The 25707-nt window shown below is 32.6% G+C and overlaps 1 protein-coding gene across 1 annotated transcript; it reads left to right on the top strand.

The window, feature by feature from the left end:
- The first annotated feature begins 544 nt into the window (after window positions 1-544).
- Window positions 545-22379, top strand: LOC128983321 (rhomboid-related protein 2-like). Its single transcript, XM_054402566.1, has 5 exons — window positions 545-736; window positions 19576-19798; window positions 20781-20881; window positions 21394-21483; window positions 22173-22379. Exons 1-5 carry the CDS (start codon window positions 617-619, stop codon window positions 22377-22379), a joined length of 741 nt encoding a protein of 246 aa, XP_054258541.1. The 5' UTR covers window positions 545-616.
- The last annotated feature ends 3328 nt before the right edge of the window (window positions 22380-25707 follow it).

A 25707-nucleotide genomic window follows, 5' to 3' on the forward strand; every position in this document is an offset into this window, starting at 1 on the left:
ATTTTTCCGTTATTTTACGGGGTTTATGGAAAAATCCCCATTAAAATGAAAATGTATAAAAAAAACTATCAAAATTGTAAGGACCATAACATACTATGTTAAATCAAAACCGGATTTTTTATAAAATCCTTTTTTTTTTGTTTTATGGAGTGCTTATGGGAAAATAATATAATTTAAAATAACTTTTAACCTGTAATTTTTACAGAAACGGGATTTGTACCATTTTGTTCAGAATATAAAGGACTGTAACATACTAAATTTTTATCAAAATCGTTTAGGCCATTTTTGAGAAAATCTGATTTTTCTATTTTTTATGGGAAAATCCCCCTTAAAAATACAAATTTCAAAAAAATGAAAAAACGCCTGGAGATACCATGGATTAGAACCTACCTACAACTTAACAGCAATAGTCAATGCTATGTAAAATCAAAACACCAAAGTCGTGAAAACCCAGCGGGAGAATCAGCTGTTCAACAATGCATCTTCTCTCTTTCTCTGTTGTGATCACGTTCACTACTGTTCGGAGTTCAGTTTCAGTATGCGCTCGACGCTCGCTCCGTTCACATCGCGTACTCCTCACGGGCGCTCCCTTCTTGCCATGTGACCGTCCTAGACCATGGACACCCGGTACTCTCCCGTCCATGTCAAACCTTCCAGAAGGAAACGCACCTTGGATAAACTCAAGACATGTGCTCCTTACGTTCCTTGTTTTATATGTGTCGTTGGAATTGTACAGGTAAATGTGTTATGTTATTGATTGTAATAATATGTCTAGTTTGAAAATCAGTAATTAATATATTAATTTATTTACACAACAAATTCAATATATAAACACTTTGAGAACACATTCTCTCTTAAAAGATTGGTCATCCTTTTGGATCAGATGAATGATTTTAAGGTAGTTTTCTCTTTGTAAAAGAGGAGTTTATTGTGATTATTAGTATTAGTGTATTGATATTATAGCGACTTTTATTATTTTACAAATACAGCCATAAATGTAATGATAATTTTATCATTACCAAAGAGAAAACTTATAATACTTGTCAAATTAATCTTGCAATAAGACTAAAGCGTTTAGACGATATCAGCCATATGAAACATTACCTGATAAGAACATGCAAAAAAACTTCGCATTTTATAAAGTATGAAAATGCTACTTTCAGTGCAAAAAGTAAAAACATACTTTTACGTAAAATTAATATTTGAGAGGTTTAAGTTCCGGATCACTATAGTTGAACTGTGTAACTTAACTATTCAATTTGAATTAGCCTACAATAATTCAATATTGCTAAAATAACAAAAGGGCTATTGTCAAATGGTGCCAACACAAAAATTTGAACTAAGGGAATTATACCGAATGTTAAACTAAAATACATTAATATTATCAGCATCTATCATAACAGATTTTTAATGCTTAAATGAAAAATTGAATAAATACATTGGAGAATATGTTAGTAGCAAAAATACAAAATTAACGGTGTACAAATTGAATAATGATTCCAATGCTAACAATTAGGTTATTTGTAAACGTTTAGGAATACATAAAATGTCCTCAGTTTTTAAACTCTATTAAAAACTCCGCCTCAATAGAGACAAAGGCTGAAAAGTGAAAAGAATTCTGCGGTCTTATTAAAACGACGGTTTTGACATTTTTCATAATTAAAATCTCGTTTACAGTTCAGTTCCACTTCTTGATTCATGATTATTGCCTCTAAAAATGAATACTACTAATATATTAATATTAAATAATCCTTTGCAATATTCCTGTAGTCAAAAAGTTATAACAAATTAATAAACGTTAATTGTAAATAGCCTATAACTTGTATAAGTTTGTAAATAGGGGTTTATATCTATAGTGTGTATAAATTAACTTGGCAATAATTGTATTTGATAAACTTCAGTTAAATGTCAATTTTCCATTTGTATTTCTGTAATTATTTGTGGTAATATTTTTAGCACTGATTACAAACTGAAACTCCAAAAAGTATGATTTGAAACCTATCATCTGTATCGTTTTGTAGAATAAACAGCTGATTGACATAGTTGCTCATTTCAAACATGTTTTTATAAAACATATGTTTATAAAACATGTGTTTATAAATATGTGTTTATAAAACATGTGTTTATAAAACATGAAATGTTTACAAAACATGTGTTTATATAACTTCTCTTGGCTGTGATGCTGCCTAATATGATCCTAATGCTACCATATATTCATTCAGGTAAAAAGTATTGAATTGAGCTGTTCGATAACATATCCCATTTATAAGAATTCGTTTTAACCATCATTTTCTGAAAACATAGTCGAAGCAAGATCGAGTCATCGGTTTTGATTTTGTAAATTTGTTTTCCCCCTAATTTTTACCCTTAAAACCTTGAAATTCTAATTATCTTTTAAACAATATTGTAGAGATTAAAACAAACAATTTCATACACTGAATCATTTGTTCGTTTAAATGTTACGGATAAAACTCCCACAAAACGTTATAAATTCATACGTTATTTTTATGGAGAAAAGAAAACTGTTGTACGTAAACGAGCATACTACTTTACTGCATTTTGAACCACGGCTATATTTCTGTGTGAGTAGAACATGGAAAAATCATTGTTAGTTTCCACTCTTTTGTGATTCCGTTGCCTCTAGCTCAACATGACCTTTGCCCCAATAATTATCTCCATTGATAAGCCAAGCCACTAATAAGCCACATTATTTTGGAGTGATATATACCTTAGTACGTTTGAGAGTTTTTACATATAAAAATTAATGGTATTAAGTAGTGGTAAGAGTATGCGGTAGTAATAGTTTTGCTTGTAGTAAAATTATCGCCCCAATAACATATTGTATTTGTTTATATAAAAATAGGCATGAAACATGTATTGCTATACGCAAGTTATTATCTTTTTTTGTGTTAACTAAACAATGTTGGAATTGATGTGTACGGTTCTTACTATTGTTTCTGTATTTGTAAGTATAAATACTGCAAACAGAGGAAAAAACGTTTCTTAATTTTGTATCAATATAAGCTAACGACATGTTTACAATAAATAAACTGTCAAAAACTCGTTGAATCCATATATAAACCCCAAAGTACCCATGAAATTTGGAGAAAACTACAAGTCACATCCCCAAAAACCACATACTTAAAATGTTTGTCATGACGAGAAACTTTGCACAAAACTATCCATTATTTCATAAATTGCCTTGGTCGTAATTAATTTCTAAAGGGAACTTTCCTTATACCTAATGTTAAAAAACCTCAGCTGTACTTATTTCTTTGTTATCCTTTCAATTTATTTACCTTATTAAAATAGGGTGTGATTATTTGTTTGTATAGATAGCCCACATAAAGATTTGATGTAACCATTTTTTTTATAATGAACAAGAAAGATCGGGTCTTCGGTAAAAGTATTATAGAGTTTTGATTTTTTTTAATTGTTTATTGTTGTTTTAAATATTCTGTTTTGTTTATTTCAGCTTTACTTAACCAATCAATAGTTTTATTAATACTTATGAAGTCAATCGGGGTGAAGCCCGTGGGTAACAGCTAATTCAACTTTTTTTTGTAAAAATAAAACAAAGCAATTTGTTTGTTGGATTTTCAAAAACTGAATTTGAAACTTTATATTTATCATATTTATTTAATGTGAAAAACTAAACAAATATTTTACCGTTGAGATTTGATCAATGAATAAATTTTGCTACAGTAATACCAACCTACAAAAGAAATTCAGAGGTCGACAAACTGTTGCCAACTGAGCAAATGGCATTAACGATAACGACTGTTTCGTGATAAGTCATGTATAAATTATTGTTTTTCAACAATGAATTCAGCTTTGAACGATAACCGTCAAAGCTTGCATAACATTTTCCTACACATTACTTTACAAATATTGGTGAGTGAAATAACCCAGTCAATTTTATATTACAATGAATTCTCGATTATAAGACCCTCGATAAGAAATCATTCATGAAAAAAGTGTCATTTTTAAATTCACTATAATTTATTTTAACCATAACCACATGTTATTGCAAACTTCGATAAGAAGTCAACCTTGATAACAAAACTTATTTTATAATCCACATTCTTGTTATCAAGGTTCTACCACTATGCCTTATACTAAAAATACCCCCGCCGCAGCAAACCTGCAGACTAAGCGAATTTACATTTGCCTGATTGGATTTAAACTAAGATTTCTCCATAAAAATATCACATTTATTCCCTATTTAAATAACATTAGTTTAATGAGTACTTAGGTTTGCTGCAACAGGGAGGGTAAAAAGGTGTTTTTTTTTGTAAAATGTTAATAGTTTAATATGAAATGAATGCATTTTCCAAATTTGATCAAAATATGATCATATACAAGCAAACTACAACAGTTTACTTATTCTCCATAAGAATAACATGGGAATTTAAAGTTTTTTGGAATTTTCTCCGTAACCATTAGGCGCATAATAACGCTTCAGTATACTAAATTATTTGTTTTTTAAGCTCTACAAAATGATTTGGAAATAAAATGCTAAATTTTAAAGTTTTTATGGTCAAAAATGGGAAAACCCAATTGTTGCCCCTAAAACCCCCTCCCCTGTTCCCATAGCTCGATCATGCTGGTTCGCGAACTAGTTCGAATAAACATAGATTTACACGTTCCAACCAAATTTCATCTCATATGAATTTGAACGGAGGGTGTTTTTGGCCTCTAGGGACCTCAAAACGAAAAAGTAAAACTGTCCCGGGTCCAGGTCTTATCTTGAGACCTACGGTAATAGCTTATTCAGTGTATGGGAAATTCGCTAAAAGGAACCTAAAATTAGTAAACTATAATTAATTATATTTAAATAAGTGTGGTGTACGACGAGGGAGTAAGTGCCGACCGCTGTAAATAAATAATACTTTGCGCCAACCAATGTAAATAAATAGCGTAGTGTTGTTAGTTAGTGATGTAAATAAACTTCACCCTGATAATGCCACATGTGGCAAAATGTACTTCGGACTTCACCATACATCAAGACAACCATAGGCAACCACAAATAATTAGCAACCATAAGACAACCATTAGAATTATCAATAGAAATCGCCACAGGTGCGTATTTTAATCCAAATGAGTGAAGGATGAGTGTAGAATGGTGTGAGATGATCTGTGTAGCTTTGTTACTCACTAAGATCAGCTGTTTTATCAGTCAGGATAATTTATTTAAAGCCCAATGATCAGGGACAGCTGGGTCCAGTTTTGAGCCATCACATATAATTGGTAACCAAATGCAAATCTATTTAATTACATGTTATTGAAACTGGCAATACTACAAACACACGTTCTCCGGTATATCATTATATTTATCTGATTTTGGAGTACTAACAGCATATAAAGATTTAGCCATGAAAAGTTGATTTTAATTTAGTTCAAATTGTGTTTTACAGTATCAAAATTCATCATCTTGGAAAACCCATGTCAATAGAAAATAGTTTAAAAAATGTTAAAACTAGGTCTAAATATTCGGACATCACGTGGAAGTTTACGCGACTCGTCAGGATTTTTTTCAACGACGAGTTATAAAGTTGAGGATCCAAAGGACACGAAGGACACTCCGGTCAAGGATACAGGACTCGTAACCTTACCCTTGCGGTTAATGCTACTACTCACCTCGTATGGTGCAGTCATGTTTTTAGACCTCTTTCTTGGGCCGTCGCCAGCAGCCTGTGGATGACATTGGGAAAAATCTGAAGTTTTGTAAATAAAATGTGGACAGTTTGAAAAAGTTTAATTAAGATAAAAAAAAGAGTTTAAACAGCTGGAAAATATAAAAAAAAACTTCCTGCTACGTAATGGGTATGGATATAAATATGTAATTTTTCCAATTAGTAATATTTTTTGTTTACCACATATTAGAAAATTAAGTAATTTAAGGGGCTTTAACATAATTTACACGACGAAATTATAAGTGTACTCGGAGACGCTTTAGAGCCTAAATGCAGTCAAGATCGGTATAAAACAAAATAGAAGAAAGCTGTCGTAAACGTATATAAAATTAATAGAATATTTAATTTCTAGTGGCATTCCGGTGCACGCTGAAGTTTGATGTATGAGACAAATTCGAATACAGGAACTCAAAATTTTGGGAGACAAAGCAATTAGGATTGCAATAATTATAGAAAGTGCAAGAAACCCACTTTCGGTAGACTGGTAGAGTTATCAACGATACTTTTTGTACACTTTTATTTTGTATTGTTGGACAATAAAAACAGCTGATTTCAATAATAGAAATTAATTGTAAGCAAACATAGTGGGCAAATGAAAAACTGATTGAGAGGAAAGAAAAGAAAATTTAAAGCAATCTAAATCAATTAGGAAATAATTACTTTTCTTTTATATAAGATATTATTGATAATAGCTACTTTCTGTAGGTAGTGGAGAAAAAACTACCTCTTTGAGTATGTTTACCCATCTACAATCATTTAAAAAAATATGTAAACTAGTATACAGATTTCTCTCCATGGAAGACAATAATGTGATAAGAAAATAATTACAAATTAGAATCTGATCCCTCAATCAAACTTTTCCATAAAGCTACTAGGTGATACACTAATGACGAATCATATAACAGTTGGTCCAAAGTCATTTGATAACCTAATCGAAGTATTTTATCATTGTTTTGTAAACTTTTGACGCAGCCTTATCAAGATTCTTTGTTCAAGATTTTGTACACAGTGACGAAACTGACTCATAAGATTGACACCTAACTGATATGGAGTGTCAGTATAAAGGTCATTTACTTGACTGTACGTCAAATTATGGGACCAAAATACATTTTTAGAGTCGATACAATATGATAAATAATCCAGAACTAGTTTACACACCCCATGATTCGTTTGTGACTTTTATTGTAAACATTGGAAATGGTACTTAACTAATTAATAGTTTATAACTGATTAAAACAATTTCAGTGTTATTGTTTTCATTAGGGCGTTTATGGACACATGTGCACGTAAACGCTTTGTTATGTAATAAAATGTTGAATCTAATTATTAAAATTGTTCAGTTCTTTTACCTAATATTTTTCTTTAGCCTGTTTAAAATTAATTACAACAGCTGATGATTTTTAATCCATTATATTGTACAAATAAACATGATTCCATTCTGTTCTTCTGGTTAACATAGCTTAATAATTATTCTGTCTTAATTTTTCATTAATACACACAAACACTCTACATTAGATGGTCCTTTGAGACGGATATTACTTAAGCGATTTACACATCCCTTGATTCATTCGTTAGCTTTATTGTAAAATTGGAAATGGTACTTAACTAATTAATAGTTTATAACTTATTACAACAATTTCAGTGTTATTGTTTTCATTAGGGCGTTCATGTACAAATGCACATAAACGCTAAGTGAGGTAATACACATTACACGATACAAGTTGAATCTAATTACTATAACTCAACGAACAAGTCAAATAATCAATTTCAGTTGTAAGTTAAAGGAGTTAGTTCCTTCCCATCCTTGGAATATTAAAAAATTGTATGGGAATTATAATAGTGATAAAAATTGAAAATAAACTATTAATAAATAACCTTTTTGTTTTGTGTTGCCTTGAAGTTCTTTTTTTTCAATTCCTGATGCGCATTTCGCTACAGGTTGTGGCATCATCAGAGGTTGGAAATTACAACAAAATCAAGAACTTCAAGGCAACACAAAACAAAAAGGTATTTTATTAAAACTGTTCTTGAAACTGGGTTATATTAAAAATGAAAATAATCGTTGTGTGAAATAACTAACGGTTTAACGTAATTTTAGGCATGGATAATAGTATCACAATTAACAAAAATTATATAGATCGAATATTATTAAATAGATGCATTAAAGATTATGAGAATATTTCCAAATTAACTTAACAAAATTGATAATGTAATTAAAAAGTATCCCGGTTTCAGTAAATCTTGGGAGTGTGCAATTTTTTAGTAAATCGAGTTTTTTTCGGACAGTTGTATAATAAAAGAAAGTCTCACTTACAGTAGACCTACGATGATTAAATAATTATTGCACCTAACCTAACCTAACCTAACAATATATAAATATATCTTGTCAACAACGACAAGATACTTCACGACTTTGAACTATGGTTGTAGATGAATAAAACAATTATTGATCTGGGACGATGAGTAAATAAACCTCTATATATTTATCTTGCTAGTTCAGGGGCAAGTCACAACAATGTGTATCACTCTGTATTCGAAAATAGTCCATTTCCATACAGCTGAGATCTTCGAAAATCTTTAATTTCCATACGCCAAAAACAAATAGTGATCAGCTGACTTTTCCTTACATAAACTTAACTTTAGCTACATAAACATTACTTTCGCTACACAAACAATACTTTGCCTGACATCAACAAAGTTACAACCAGTTGAATTTTACAATACTGTAAAATTAATTGTACAGCTGTATTGGGTTTAGATTAGAAAAATGAATATATTACGAAATGTCAGATAATTTTTTAAGTTAGATGAAGTAGTTTTTTTTTTCATCGTGATAAAAAGTATCGTTCAATACTCGTAACGAAAGTCCCATTTCGAGACTCCTCAGTGTTTCCCATGCTCCTCTTCGACTCATACTAACTGGTTGAGTAGCTGAGTGGTTATAGTGCTCACCAAATAATAAAAAGGCCACCGGTTTCCTGAGAAAATCAGTAGCATTGATGGTTCGAAACTGGTCCCAACTGTCCCTGAACTGGCTTTAAATAAATGATCCTGGCTAATGAAACAGCTGATCTTAGTCAGTAACAAAGCTACAAATATCATCTCACACCATTCTACACTCAACTTAACTTCACTCATATTTAGGTTAAAATACTGGGTCGCCGGAAGACTGCCCCCCCGGAAAACTACCCCCCCCCCAAACAGGTTCCTACGTCATATTGACGTCAGAGACCGGGGGGGGGGGGCAGTTTTCCAGTCACGGACACTCAAATTTAGTTGTCAAACGGTTCTAATCTAACCTAACCTAACCAACAAAACTTGCTGTAACATTTCGAAATTCTGTTTTATATTCACCACATGACTTTTCTATTATCCAATGTAATTACTCGAATTAAAATTAAAATTAAATAGCATGATTTGTCTAGGGGGGGTAGTATTCCAGTCGCGGACACGGCTTCCATATTGGTTAGTTCGCAGGTTTTGTGACGTCACGTTTCACCTGGGGGGGTAGTTTTCCGGGGGATAGTATTCCGCATCCCCAAAATACTCACCTAGCGTGCTCATCTCAATGATTGATAATTGATAATTGAGTCGCATGTAAAACACTATCTCGCCCCGAAATGCGTCACTTTTGTGACTAGTAGCTAAGGGAGTATGTTTTATCTATGCTAGTAGTGAAATATACTATTAATTGTATCGCAAAAACATCTGCTTTAAAAAAAAATCATTGTCACAGCTGTATGTCGTGGGAAGTGGTCTGTTCACTTATCTGAAGACCGCATTTGCGTATACAGCGCAGTATTAGATTACAACTAAGATAACACATCAACTGTCACTTTTCTAACTAACTCATACGAACTTCCTGGAGCTAATTATGCTTAAAAGTATCGTGTTACCTCATTACCTTTCAACAAAGGCCACGCAGGAAAATGAACTATTATTTAAATATTTTAGAATAGTTTTGTACACCTTTATCAACATGTATTTATTGGCAAACCTTTATTTGTGTAGTTTAAGCACTGTAAAATAATTATTTTGCACATAGTCAATTACAGTTACTTTTGATTGGTTAGTTATATAACCATAGTATTTGATATATAACTCTATTATACAACATATAGTAAATTTGAGACCACATAGCAAAATATATTGATGTCAAATCAAATCAAATATAATTTATTTCCACAATAAGTATACAAATAACAATCTTTCAAAAATTAAATACAATGCTTTCTAGTAGCTTCTAGCATTACCTACATAAATGGTGTATGAAAACTAAGGTAAAGGTTCAATTAAAAAAAATAATTCAAACAAGTAGAAACTTAAGTAGATGTTTTTCAATGTTGTCAAGCTTATACAACTCACAACAAAAAAAACATGTCCCCATATTTTTTCTGTACTGTATTGGCCTGTTTACCTTCTAAACTAATTCGAAATTTAACATGAAATAACAACTTCAAATGGCCAAATCGTGACTGAATATCCCAATAAATAATGTGAAGAATACTGTTGTAGATTAAATAAACCGTAGTAGAAAACCTAAGCAATACTAAGCGAAAATGAAGCTTCTTTGTTTAATTTTTGTTTAAACTTATAAGAATAAGGATTTGACACTTAGATAACTGTACAGTAAAAATAATAGGCATTGGACGATCCCAAAGCATGCTACCTAGAACAAATACAACCTTCTTGTGAACATTCTTTAGCGGTAAACCGAATCTGATTAAGTGTATATCATATGTGCAATTCAGTAGATATGTTTGATGAAGACGAATTCTAAGATATGTGGAAGGAAGAACAAGTAATATTAGCTATTCTAAATACTGTCATTTGATACCGCCCCTATAGTATCAGTATAGTAATTGAATTATAAAAGTTAATCCCTTGTGCTGCCCTCATGAACAATGATTTAATTGAACTAGGCATTCTTTTAGACAATTGAATCAAAGTTCTAATATCTTAGCTTAATCAGCATTAAATATTAGCTAAAAATAACTCAAAGAAGTAACTGACCTATGACTTTTTTGTATGGATAACTGAATTAAACAGTAATATATGAATGTTATATTTTGCGCTCAGGCCAATATTCATCTATTTGGTTACCATTCATTAACTAACCAAATTACCCATGGCTATTAGTAATTTGTTTAGGAAGTAACAAAAACTCAGAAATGTTCAAGGGTAAGAAAAGGGTAAGAAATCAGATGTGAGTAATTACCGTCCCGTATCTTTAGTACCTTTGTTTGGAAAGATTATTGAACGTGTTGTTTATGATCAACAAAAACTCGGATTTAATTAATAATTAAATCCTTTATTTCGGCGCCTCTAGTGTAAAAGAAACTAAATCAAATTCAAATTCCATCAAACAAGAAAGTAATAAGATAACTAAAAATACCTAATAATTGTAATTAATTAAATTTAATTACTTAAAAAAATGTAATTTCTATTAACATCACACTTTGTAGCTTAAGTCAAAACTATTATGTGAAAGCGACATAAAAATATCTGAAACTTAAATGTAACTTACATTTTAATCATTAAATGTATTGTGAAAACTTAAGAAAAATTCCTGTTAATTTTTCTGAAATCACTCACATAACTTCACCAAAATATACTCCGAAGGAATTACAATGGCAAATCAATAACGTATTTCAGCTGTTGAGAAATTCAGCGGATTTATCTAAGTATCTAAATGTTCCAAAAATATCCTCTTGACTTGATGTAAATCATCCTAATGTTCTGTCGTGACCGGCGTATCCTACGATTAGCATTACACGAGTGATGCGAGCTGAGAGAAGGTGAAACGGCGTGTCAAGGACGCAGGCTTTGGACCATTCTCCTTCTGTATCTCAGAGTAGATGTTTACAGTTAACAGTGGTCATAGGACACCGGGTTGGGAATTGTAATCCCATATTTAGTCCCATCATATTAGATAAAAATACTTCTCCTCCTGGGAATAATTCCCTAAATGGGGAAACTTTGCGTATGTGTAGTACTAGCACCCAAATTAAAAATCAACATTCGTGCTGTAATACTTTTTTGACAAATTTTCACTATCCTTTAGAAATGAAGAAATGTTGTTGAAACAAAAGTTGAGGAAGACACAAAAAAAACATCTTTTTAGTCCTCATAATTTTTTTGTCCTATCACTAACGATTATTTTGAGAAATTTATATTAGAAAAACTTAAATTGTTATTACTTTATTCAACAATAAAGTTTAAGGACACCCTGTAGAATTGAGAAATCGTTTATTTCATTTCATAATGAGAGATTTCAATTTGAGAAGTTGGCAATTAATAATTATATTTAAGAAAACTATCCATATAAAAATAAGCTGAATTTTTAGATTCCCATTATTAAATCGCAAGTTCTGCAATACATTTTACCATATCTTAAATATAGTATACTGTTTTTAAACTAATTTGCTGCCTTCTCTAATACAACTGACTGTTATCAACTTAATTTGATATTTTCTCAAATATGTATTGACTATTCTCAAATTCAATAAAATTAATATGTTCTGAAATAAACATAACTACTGAAAAAAAAAAAATGTGAAAAGGTTTAGATACAGCGGAAAGTATTGATATTTATTATTTACTAAATTATTCTTATTTCAAGTAGGAGTAGGTTTACTACTTTTGTTTGTTGGTTACTTTCTAATTTGAGTCCCAACTGTAATAAACTTGTGGTAAATTGCGAAGAAATAATGCAATACGGGATTGCGCCAACAACCACATAAAATGGAGCAACAAAACCACTAGTTGTTAAAAGCTAGGAGAGTTGTTTCATTATAAACTCCCCAAATAGGGATTAGAGTATTATTAGTGATAGAATTGCGTAAAAACCTCTTAAGAACGTCAGTAGATATATAGAGCAGCTTATTTCGTTGGGCGGCTTTTAAAATCAAATAAAAACCCAAAGCTATCTTAAAACCCAAGGTGGACTTATTAGAATTCAGGTTTACAAGGCTGCAAAATGTTATCTATAAGGAAAAACCCCAATTTGCTTTGTTAAAGGTCATTTATTTGGTAGCGAATTTCCCATATAGGGATATAATAAGCTATTATCGTAGGTCTCATGGTAAGACTTGGATCCGGGGCCGATTTACTTTTTCATTTTGATGTCCCTAGAAGCCAAAAACACCATCCGTTTAAATTCATATATATAATAACTTCATATAGATAACCCAAGCAAAAATTATCCGATTTCGATGAAATTTGGTACAAACGTGTAAACCTACGTTTATTCGAACGCTTTTGCGAACCAGCATGATCGGACCATGGGAACGTGGTTTTATGGGGGTATTTATGGGATAAATTTGGGTTTTCTCGTTTATGACCCTCAAAACTTAAAATTTCCCAAATTTTCTCTAGACCATTTTTAAGAGGTTAGTGTTTCTGAATAATTATTGGTTACGGAGAAAATTGTAAATAAAAATTCCCATGTTATTCTTAATGAGAATAAATAAACTGTTGTAGTTTGCTTGTTTATGGATATACTTGAAACAAACTTGGCAAATCTATTTATTTTCTACTATGCTATTAATATTTTACTAAATACACACTTTATTACCCTCCCTGTAGACAGCAAACCTAGGTACTCGTTAAACCTTATGTTATCTGGATGGATTCAATTGAAAATCAAATCAAGCAAATGGAAATTCGCTTCGTCTGTAGGATTGTTGTGGCAGGGGTATTTTATCTCATGGATATTTTTCTTTGCACACTATGGTCGCTTCTAGCACGATTTATTTCTGTTTACTTTCATTCCCTTTCTTAGAAGCTAACATTAATCAAACTGTTTCAATGCTTAGGACAACCTTGGGACGTAAAACGAGAACTCGAATACTTGATCTGTGACCAAAAACCTACAAATCCACTAGTTCCAGTTGGCCTACTTTTGAGGACAAAAGTCTTCGAACATTGTGGTGTGAAGCCAGTTTTGGATAGTTTAATCTATAAACACTACCTTGGCCATTCCGGCTTAGTCCTTGATCATTGGGCTTTTAAATGATTTCGTCAGAGAAACAGTTACATAAATGATTTCACGATCTACACTGATCTTGAATTTGCATACAGCGTCAAATAAGCACCTAGGTGCAATTGCTGAATCAAAAGTAATGATATACCGTGCATAGATACAGTGTGCGTTTTGATGATAAATATTTATTTATTGTAATTTCACCAACATAATCACTGTATTACTTTAATACTTTTTAATGATATTGTGACCTACAAAGTTGGTATTTTAAGCCAAGTATGAATGGAGATGAGTGCAGGATGAGTGGCGCGATCTTGTAGTCTTGTTAGTGACTAAGGTCGACATGTTCCTTAACACAGCTGTTAATTAATAGCCCATACAGCTAATGGTAACAAAGGGGCCTATAGTTTATAGTGGAATCCTAACCACATTTTTGCCTTGGTATATACGAATTGGTCTAATTTTCAGGATAGCACTGCGAATAGTCGAAGTACTCACTCGTGCGGACGTTAATCCACACCAGGGAGTATCGCATCCACAGTGCATGCCTATAAATATCCACAATTCCAATACATCCACAATATCCACTATCTTATCCTACCTATTTTCTACCTACATGGTTTGTACAAGGCAATTATCGAAATGGGGAAAAGGGGACACTGTAAAACGTACACTCCTCTAAAATAAAGGGAATAAAGGGACACAGTCAGTAAGGGGGGTTTCGGCCCATTTAACGCAACCGGACATGAAAGATACACAGGATGAGAAGAAAATGTTCGGTGTCCAAAGTCAATGGTAATAAGTGCATAGCAAATATAAACAAATACACTGAAAATATAATTTTGTAAAAGGCCAAGCTCCTACACTGCACAACACAGAAAAGTTTAGGTCTAGATATCCGAATCGTAGATTTGACGTACTGTCCTTAACGACAGGATTCTTTCTAGATGTACACCAAGTAGACACGACATAACCTTTAGAACAAACATTTATACAATTTTTAAAAATTAAGCTCGTATGCACTTAACGCTAACTACGAAATTTGTTATTTCTAACATCCTTACAGTTTCCATTTACCATTCAATATTTTCCCACCTCATTATATTAAAGAGAGATGATTCTGCATGAAGGAATCAATAAATTGCTAAGTTGACCTTTGTGTGTATAAAGCGTTACTAACACGATCACACAGGACGTACAGGAAAACAAGATGTTTTGAACACGGCAACAATTAATGGTTTATTACATTGATGTAATGTTAGAAAACCCGGAATATTTCTTACGTTTAGGTATAGGGAAACTTTGTTAGAATACAAGGGGTGTACTTCTCATCATTTTAAAATCGGCTTCGCAGATATAAAAAAAGTCTTTCTTTTCATCATCCTCACTTATCAACTGAAGAAGATTATGCTACCTAATAGAACTTTTTAAAGTCACGCTTGAACATTTTAATTACCATAGTATAAAGTGCAAACTGAAAAATGTATCCTAAATTAGATTGAAAACACTTAACATGACCATTCTGTTTTCGTACATCGGAACGCTAGCTTTTCCCCCACACTTAGCTAGTACCATATTATTATATCAAAATAAAAAGGCTTAGTACTGCAACATTGCCTGACACTTATATTTCGAACTCTATGGTATAGTATATTTCATCATTAGGGCCTAAAGTGGCTCTTTTTTACACGATGTCAAGTTTTACGATCGAGGCGAAGCCGAGGTCGGAAAATGAGCGAGGGTTAAAAAGACACTTTTTGCCCGTGTGATGAACTATATTTTTTGTCATATTGCATAATTAATTATTAAAAAAGCAAGCTAGAAAATGAAACAATGTTTATCTAAAGATAGCCTCTCAAAACTACTTCCAGCATCTTTTCAATTCTGCTAATAGGCTACAAATAAGCATCTGTTTTTAGTAAAGTGGTTCAATCATTTCGTCTATTACGATTGAGTTACAGTGGATTATACCGTCGATATGTCGAGCGATCGACAACAATATGTTAAAATCTTACTTAATAAATCAATCGATAAATAATTTCGATCGATACGATAGCCACAATCTAAATTTATAACAACAGCCGATCTTTACTGCCTAGGGACTAAAATAATTTTTACTCCCTAGAGAGCAAAAATGCAACTTTACACCCGCAACGCATGCTTTTGCTGCAGTATGACGAACAAGACTTTAAAAACGAAACTCACAAAAACATCACACTTTCATTCGTACCAAATAACAGTATTTTACAATATTTATCACAATCCACAAAGTCAAACTCTCTACCACCCCACGTAGAATGACGTCACACTAGACTGAGTGTAAGAGGAGAACTAACAGCTGATTGGTCAATGAGAGCGCGCTGGAGCGAGTAACTGGACTGAACAGAGGATTAAGTTACCTGAGGTGTTTACGAAGTGACCACATAGTGTAAGATAGTGGATTTCCATCTGGATTATGAATAAGTCGTAACCACTATTGCATATTGCAAAATAGTGTAAAATGAAAAATGCATTGTAAAATATGATGACGCTTTCAAATGTGTTTTATGATGTCGACTATCGTAGTTTTCGATACACATTTTTCAAAAACGTGAAACCCACATACTTTAATCAAAGTTGAATATTCCTTTAGGAAATGTTACATGCATTATAAATAGAAAAAGTATAATTTTTATGGTGATTAAAAGTTTGAAATTTATAGCCATAAAAGTAGGACCAACTGGAAACTCAAAAATTTTTCAAGAGTAAGTGAAAATAAATTCAGTAAATTATGTGGTCTATCATCAAACAGAATAAAGAAGCATTCATGTTCAATAATTGGATCTTTAGTGCAAAAAGTTGATTTTATGGTTGACTACGTGATGGCTGAAACAAAAGACTAAAGTTAACGATGGTCAAATTAGACAATAAAAGTAGTTTTACTGTCTATAGAGAATCTTACAATAATTTAGAAATGACGAAACAAAGTAGTAAATGTATTTTAATAAGTATTTCGCACCTAATAAGTCAACAAAGAAAGACCTTACCTCAAGTAATATAGTAAGATTATATTGTGAATAGTAACTTTTACTGCCGAAGTTTCTTGAAACAATAGCAATTGTTGTAACCAATTATTGGTCGAAATTACTCAAATGGTTTACTATTTCCGGTGAACCCGGGAAAATTATTTTACCAGAGTCCCCTATGCATATTTTTGTACATCAATCTAGAATACCCCTAGTTAATTATTTATTGTTAATTAATTGTTTTATTCTGATAATTTCGTGTTCGTTTGCCGATACTCTTTAGCCAAAAAGTCTGTTTGACCTGGTTTTGAAAAACGTGACGCTTTCAAATGAAAGACAGGGACACGAAGGTTATTGACGTTCAAATTATTCATCGTGCTCTTTCAAAAGAGGTGTGAAGTGCTAGAGAGGGGAACAGTGGGGGGCAGGAGGGGGGGAGGGTACAGCCCCATTTTCATCTCTAGCGTAAAGACGTATTGTTTCTAAGGGTGGTACTTCACTACAAAACATGAGCAGTGTCAGAAGTTGAGGGGGGTAAAAATCACTAACCATCTCAAGGCTTCTCAAATTGTCAAGGATTCAGATGTTCATGTTGAAGGGACAGTTACGACATTTTAACATAGATAAATTTATATTCCCTTCATTGAAATTTTGTTTAACTAATAATTTGAATGGGATTTCGTACCATTTAGTAGAGAAATGAGAATAAAACCTTTCCAGTTCGAAATTTTTAAATGTTCAAACTAATTTGAAAATTAGATTGACCCATGCAAGATTCACAAATTAAAATATATAAAAAAATAAAAAAACATTATCAAACGTGGGACAAAATGAATACCTATACGAGTAAATCATATGATAACCTCCCAAGGAATCTGATTAAACTTATCGTAAAATTTAGCGAAAATCCAAGCGAATTTGATAATCAGATTGGCCTATGTAAAATGAACAAGTTAAAATTACAAAAAATATAATTTCAAATGAACGAGGTCAGCAACAAAGCATTTGTGTAACAAAATATTTCGGAATAAAAAGTGTATTACCATTTTACTGTAACATATAAACATGTAATATTCTTTGAAAATCAAGTGATGGTCAAAAATAGTTAACCATATTTTAATTATGTAGACTATTAAATAACTGTTTGGGCTTCACTTTAGATTAGTCCTACACTCATTCGAATGCAAAATATTGATATGATTGTTCTATATATCGATTATTTCATTCGGTTAATTAGGTTAGGTTTTAACCTAACTAAACAAACTTGATAAATCGAATGAAATAATCGATATATTGATCGATATATGCATTCGAATGAGTGTAGGACGTAAACTAAAGTGCAGCCACTGTTTGTTTTTCGAAAAGTATTTTGTTATTTTGCTTGTTCTTTAATTCTTTTACTTTAAACTCAGAGCCAAGGTAAAGTAATTGAGTGTTGTGATGCTAAACTGTTGTGAATCAAGGTCTTGAATCCTGTCTTCAGTCTTCAAGACAATGGATTATCAACATCAAAGACACGATTCACCTGTTTGTTGTAAACGTAGACAAAACGTTTGGTGTGTTCTTATCCTTTTACTACTTCTAGCGTATGTTATTATTAAAAGTAGCTGTTGCTATTAATGTAGTTTTTATAGCAATATATTCCAGGAATACTGCAAATTTTACAAGCCAAAAACGCCGTAATATACCCGTAATAATAGTTTATCTATGTGTCCTTTCCTTGAATGGTAATGAGGTAATACAATACTTTAAAACCTAATCTACCGTAGGAAGTTCGTTTGAGCTAGTTTGGTGAATAATTGGCAGATTATCTTTGTTGTAATCTAATACTCTACCGCGCAACGTACGCAAATGCGTTAGGTAAAGAATGCATTTCTAAACACTAACTCTGTCGAAGTTAATCCCTGTATAACTAAGAGATAAAAACTACAACAGTATTTGAAAACCTTAAAATCACCCAGTTTTGTTGTAAAAGCAATGAGAGTAGACTACTCATTCCAAAAAATCCCTTATTCTGACGTGCATTTTGCGTCCGGTAACTCTTTTGTAATTTGGTGTAAATCAAATGTTTCTGTACGATTTTAGCAAATTCTAAGATTTAGATATATGTCTATTTCATGTGTGATACCAGATTCTTTAAAAATATGTAGTATAACGACATGAAATAATTATACATTACACCTAATTGTTAAAAGAGCATGTTTATGCTGTAAATGTCTACAAATGTAAGACGTTTGAACTTGTAAAGTATGAGTAACAATTTCTAGAAAATAGTACGAAAGTCATTTAATAATCCGTGTAGTAATCTGTTTGTCTGATACAAAAATGTATAATATATCTGGTGAAAACCCTTAGGTACCCATAAATGCATAGACGATGTTGTATATTGTTATTCCCCACACTCAACTCAATCTAATTCACTTGAACGCATGGTTTGGTCTACATCACCTGTGTTATTGGAAAACGTGATAACCTGATGTAGGCCTACGCTGTAAAAAAGGCCTCAGGCTTTCCCATGTTATTCTTATAGAGAAAAATTAAAAATATTGTAGTTTGTTCATTGATATATTTTGATCAAATTTAGCAAATTTATGAATTTCATTCTATACTTTACTATTAACATAAACAACACTGTTTCCATCCTTTAGCAGCAAACCTAAGCACTCGTTAAACCTAATCTAATGATATTTAAATTGGGAATTAACCTGACATATTCAATGAAATATTAAAATAAAATCTAATGAGGCAAATGAAAATTCACTTAGTCTACAGGTTTGCTGTAGCGGGGGTATTTTATTTGAGGGATTTTTTTAATTTTTTTGTCCCACTTGCAATACAAACCAGCCATACATACTGTCACATAAAATAAGAAACTACTGTTGTTTTACAGACAGTGCTGTACGTGCTAGATGACACAGAACTGTTCAACCTTCTCCTCTACTCCCCGTACCAGAGGGAACAGCCATGGCGCTACATCTCCTACATGCTGCTGCACAAGGACTTTGCCCACCTGGCTCTCAACCTGGGACTGCAGACACTCCTGGCCGTGGTGCTGGAGGCTGAGCAAGGGTGGCCGAGGACGGCTGGGGTCTACTTGCTGGGAGGTCTGACTGGTGAGGGAGAAAATCATACGTCAACTTCGCAGACTAAATGGGATTTTGACAAAACAGCTTGAAAAGAGTTTGATACAAATTTTTATTAATGGTCATGTTGACTCCTTGAAGTTGTTGCGGCAGCGGAATCTGTGATTTCCCCCATAAATTATCATAGTTACAGCCACCACTTGCCCATGATTTTTTATTTTATTTTATTTTTTTGGTCCTAAGACCCTAGGTACGAGCTCGGAATTGTTTTTCACATTACTTCAGGCTAGACCTAGGGGTTGCGGCATTATCACTTAGATAAAATCTATTGATGACTTGGCGGGGTTTGAACCCGGGACCTCAGGGACTGAAATCCCGCGCTCTAACCACTAGACCTAACCACGCTCCCCACTTGCCCATGATAAGGGTTGTTGACAAGCTAATGGGAGACAGAGTTATAGCTTACTGATACTGATCATTTGTTTCCTTTATAAGGGGAACTAAATATTGTGCTCGGACCCTCCGAGTCAAGACACTATCATAGCTAAGAACACTACGGTGTTCAGTGGGTTAGAACCTAAGACTCCTGTATACAAGTTTGGCTCTCTAACCTATAGCAGACCCTACCACTTTAACTACTTTCATTTCCGGACTCACAAAATTTGGTTACAGCTAGTACATGAGAATTGGATGTCTAGTACATCTATACTCCATCTATTGTTGTGTTGTACAACAGAGAAGTAAGGTACAGAAGAAACAAACTTATGGGTTTACCGTGCGCTTTCAGCTCTAGTATTTTGTGCCGAGCATATACTTGTGACAAGCAAGGAAGAGAGAGCTCAAGCAGCGAGCACTGTGTGGAAATTCCTATCGCACAGGGTACAGGATTTTCCTCCACCGAGAGCGTTGTAGTACATGAGGGTGGCAGTGTTGGGCTTTGCCCTAGACACCAGCAACTAGTGCTAGACACCAATTAAGTGTACTTTTGACTGTTTTGTCTGTGTTGTTACAGGATCTCTAGGAACAGCTGTTCTGGAGCCAGATCTGTCCATGGTAGGATCGTCTGCTGGAGTCTACGCTCTACTAATGGCTCAACTTCCAAACATTCTTTATGTAAGGGTCAATAAAACTGTTCTGTTTTAACTTATTTATTTAAATTATGGTTTGATTTTTAGAATTGATTTTGACCACAAAAAAAAACATAAATAATGAATAACTAATAGGTACAGGAACAAAGGTAACAAAGGATAAGATCCCTGCAGATTAATTGTTCTTATAATTCAATTTCATCAACTATTTCTTATAGAAAACAGAAAAGTTAGTAAAAGATGAACATTAAGCTTAAGGAGTAAGGAGAGCTAACCCAACTTAAAAATTAAATTATTAGTTTGATGAAGACATTGTCATCTTGGGCATTACTTCAATGTGTAATAGCACAAAAACATTCAAATTCTTTTGATGTTATTCAGACTGTGATAAATGGTCTAATATTAAATTATTAAAAATTTACAATATTCCCATTATAACTGAATTATCATGATACAAAAGATGCTTTTATGTGTATTACCGGTACCTATTGTTTTTGCGCACACAATTAGAATTAACTTTCTATGTAATTGTTACAGAACTGTGATCTTCTTCGGTACAAATGGTATCGGATTGTCAGCGTAGCTTGTCTCTGTGCCGGGGACATAGCTTACGATACGTTACGGCAGGTTTGTGCTTACTTTTTTAAACTGCTAAGTTAACGAACAATATTTTACATTAATTACATAAAATATTTCCAATTAAACAACAGTAATTGAACTTGATAGCTTAGGATAATTAGCTTTTTGTGATTATTTCCTAATATAAAGTTTCAAATCTACTTATAAACCTTTGAAAAGAGTTTCTGAAGTTCTTATTATGAAGAACTACAAATTTTGAGAGGAATAGTGAATATATAGGTACACTAAAACTAGATTATTGGTATCCATCCAATCTAAATTTCCTTAAAAGGGAATCTAAATCTAAATTTCTTTGCAAAAGAGGCTTATTTAACTACCTACCGTATTATCTTTTTTAAAATTAAAATATGGTTAAAGCTGGTCCAAATGAAATGGATGTCTGATGTAGTGACTGAGCTAGAGGTACAATTGGTAGCACTGAATGAGAGAATGCAAGACGTTGGCCACCATTTGTATCAAGGGGATAAAGTACATTTTGAACAAGGGGATTGTGGGATTGTGTATAAATATGAGCCAAAATAAGCTGATTCCCTAGTTGGTACCAACCTAAAATTACAGCTTCTCGATTTTCCAGGAGAGTTGTAGTGCCAGTGCTACCTCCAGTTGTTTTTCTAGCTCGTTGGATGTAGTATACCAAAGTCAGTGATATCAGCTGTTTAACAATGCAATATTTCCAGGGAGGCCCTGTGATCAGCTGGTCTGCTCATGTGTCCGGAGCCGCAGCTGGGCTTCTGCTTGGTTTTACGATCTTTGTTTCTCACAACGATTGCTCCACTTTCAGCAAATCTCTATTGAGATACGCATCGTTTGTTATTTTCATGATACTTTTTGTATTTGCTATTTTGTACATTTATACATTTAAGAATAGAGCAGTTTCTCTTTAATTACTCTTTTTTACCCTAAAAAAATTGAATCCTTAGTTCCAAATAAATGTATGGACACTGCCAGGAAGTAACTATTAGCTAATAGCTATATAGTATGGAATTGCACCGTGTTAAAAGGCTTAATTGAGGTTAACACTATATATATAGCAGCCCTGAGCAGTTTCTAATAGATCCCAGCACTTCCGAACGCACAGATAATGTCTAGGGGTTTGTTACGACACCCTTTTCTCCACCAAATCTGTATAACCACAGAGAATACACTGTTCCTGATCATTGGGCTAAGTAAATGATCCTGACTGATGAATCAGCAGATCTTAGTAACAAAGCTACACAGATAATCACACAACATTCTACACTCATCCTTTTTGGGTTCAAATACGCACCTAGGGGTCCCCATCTCAAAGCCTTTGCACAAGTATACCCACTGTAAAAATACACTAGTGCTAGGTAAAGAATAGACCAGAGGTTACCTAACTAAAATTCTTTATTTACTCTCTACATAAAATAATACTATTTACAAATATCAAATTTATTACCAGTTAGAAAAATATGTGGAATAAAATGGTTGGATATCTTGCTGAGATCATTCCTAAGTTAAATGATTTAGTAATATTCTGATTAAGTTGGCCATTTACTTTCTTTACTTAAATATAAAGCATTGAACCTATTGACGGTAAAACTAACAAGCGACGGTATTTATACATAACACATCAAATGCAACACTTATTTAAAAAATGTGTCCGGTAATAAAAGTAGAGGTATATAAAACTATAAAATAAAAATAAACTCAATTAAAATGGAACAACTTACTCCAAATTATATAGAGACCATTATTGATATCTCAGACAGTATAGTTAGCTCATTGATTAAAGTAACTACACAAAATGTTTATTAGAAACAATTCCAAAACAACTGTGTACTTATGAGTTGAACCTTTGACCATGGAATCATTCATTCACAGAGAAGTATGGTACAAGGAAACTTGCTTATGGAACAACCAAGTGCTTTCAGCTCTAGTATATTTGTGCTGGAGATATACTTGTGTTGAGCAAGGAAGAGCATTAGACTTTGCCCTATACACCAACTAGTGCTAGACACCACTTAAGTGTACCAGTGAATGTTTCCTCTCTACCTTACTTCTCTGTTATTCATAAACATTAGGTGAATATTCCATTTCCACATCAAAATCTTTTTCCATTTTTAGGAAATAAAAAACGTGTTTATAACTAAGATTGATTGAGCTATCCACAGAATGCCCTTCTGTAAAATATGTTTTACTGTTTTGTAACCTATACAGACATGTTTTAGCCGTGTGGAAGTGAATGGGCAAAATAATTTATTCACAGTTATAGCTTAGTGAGAAACTTAATTAACTAGGTATGTTTTCATGGAGTAGAAAACTTTTACCATAGACAAATAGAATAAATATAGATTGGCGAAGAAAGGTTTTGCGATGTGCTGCTAGAGAGAGCGTGCTCAGCATTTGTCGACTCACCGTCTGCTACCAGCACTACCACCCTTGCAAACAAAATGCTACCAATGTATCATACCCACTTTTCAACATGGGTAAAGTGCAAAATTGTGAAATCCTGTAATTTGAATGGAAAAGGCAAATCTTTTTTTAAATCTCGGTAAATTTTTAAAACACAGAAAAAAACAAACTCCTACTCCCCGGATTCCAGGGAATTTTCTAGAAGTTGGAAACCCTTGCTCCAACTACCAACATGGCAACGCTTGCTAGAGCTTGACGCTGCAGCGGTGTGCGCCGAAACTACACCGCACTCCAAGCGGTGGAGGCCAGAATGAACCGCAGCACTGTTGTCAGTCTATATTTAAATCTTTTGTCTATGCTTTTACATACAGCTGGTCCATATATACTTGAGTATACCAAGTCAAACATTGAACATAATACAAAGAGAATAAAATAACTTTTTTTTAATAATGCGTTTTAAATAAACATTAAACATAGAAAGGATATTTTAAAATAAATTATTACTATGATAGATTAAAAATAAAATAAATATATTTACTACTATCTATACAATGTCATTGCAAAACGTGAATTTAATTGCTTGGATTGTTTAGGAGGGATCACTCACATTAATTATTGTTTTAATAAGTAAAAGAAAAACTTACAACAATTGTACAAGATTTTACCATAATTTTTAATAGGACCCCTGTTTAATGCTCCTTAGCTCTAGCGCTGTAAATGTACATTTTCTATTCATTTAGTTAGATAATTTAAAATAAATTATACAAAAGGTATTTCATTTATTTTTTACATGTATGGTTATACAATTAAAAAGAAATCAACTCAGCAAATATTTTTATGAATTTTTATATTGTTTTGTAGGACTAAATACTTGTACAAAAGTATAAGAAATTAAAAAGAACATTTTTTATATATTTCTTAAAAAATGTGAATACTAAATTTCCACCTTTACCTTTATCGGTTTCATCCGTCCCTCAGAACAAATACAACCTTAGAAAGTTTAATAAAATTTTGTTGATGTGGTTTCAAGTTATTTAAGAAATTAATTTATGTTTTACAAATTTTGACATACCATTATATATTTACAAACTTAAAACTTAATATTTACAATAAATAAGAGTAATATCTAAAATAGCAAAATCTTAAAGAGTTAAAATATATTTTAATAATTTATTTTCTGAAAGACTGAGGTATATATTAATGAGTGTTAGTTTTATTTTTTACAATAATTCTCTTAAAAAAAAAATCAGCGTCAAATATTGTATTTGTATTATTTTAATGTATTTTATATAAACTAAAATAGGGGTTGAATTAAAATATCAGATTCTACATTAGACACAACAATACATGTTTAACTAAACACTCTTCAAAAATGTATAGCTATGATGGCAATTGGAGTTTGTATTGCTTGAAATATATTCAGATCTCAAAAAAGAAATCTATGATAACGCCATAACCAGCTCTGCTAGTTTTAAACCCTTATTGAAGTTGGCTACTATTTATTATTAGATCTAATTTGAGGCAAGAAACTTGATATGAGCAACGACAATGTGACCAACTCTACAACATGATGAATACATCTATGACAAACTGTTACAAACCCTTGGAAACTGATATCTCATTTCAATGTATAAAGTAGTATCAGAGGTTCCTTGAATTATGTCCAGAAATATCCAGCAGGTGGTGGGCAATTTGTTTTACAGCAACTAGTAGGCCTGCTACTTGAACCACGAACACGGTTTGCATGTGATGCGCAATGGGCATGAGATACATTATCATCCCCTCCCCATTCTTTTCCAAGGATTTTTTCCTTCCCTACACCCCCAATAAACCTAA

The sequence above is a fragment of the Macrosteles quadrilineatus genome, unplaced genomic scaffold (assembly GCF_028750875.1).
Source record: "Macrosteles quadrilineatus isolate MER2022 unplaced genomic scaffold, UCM_ALF_1.0 Scaffold_1__1_contigs__length_201487025, whole genome shotgun sequence".
NCBI lineage: Eukaryota > Metazoa > Arthropoda > Insecta > Hemiptera > Cicadellidae > Macrosteles > Macrosteles quadrilineatus.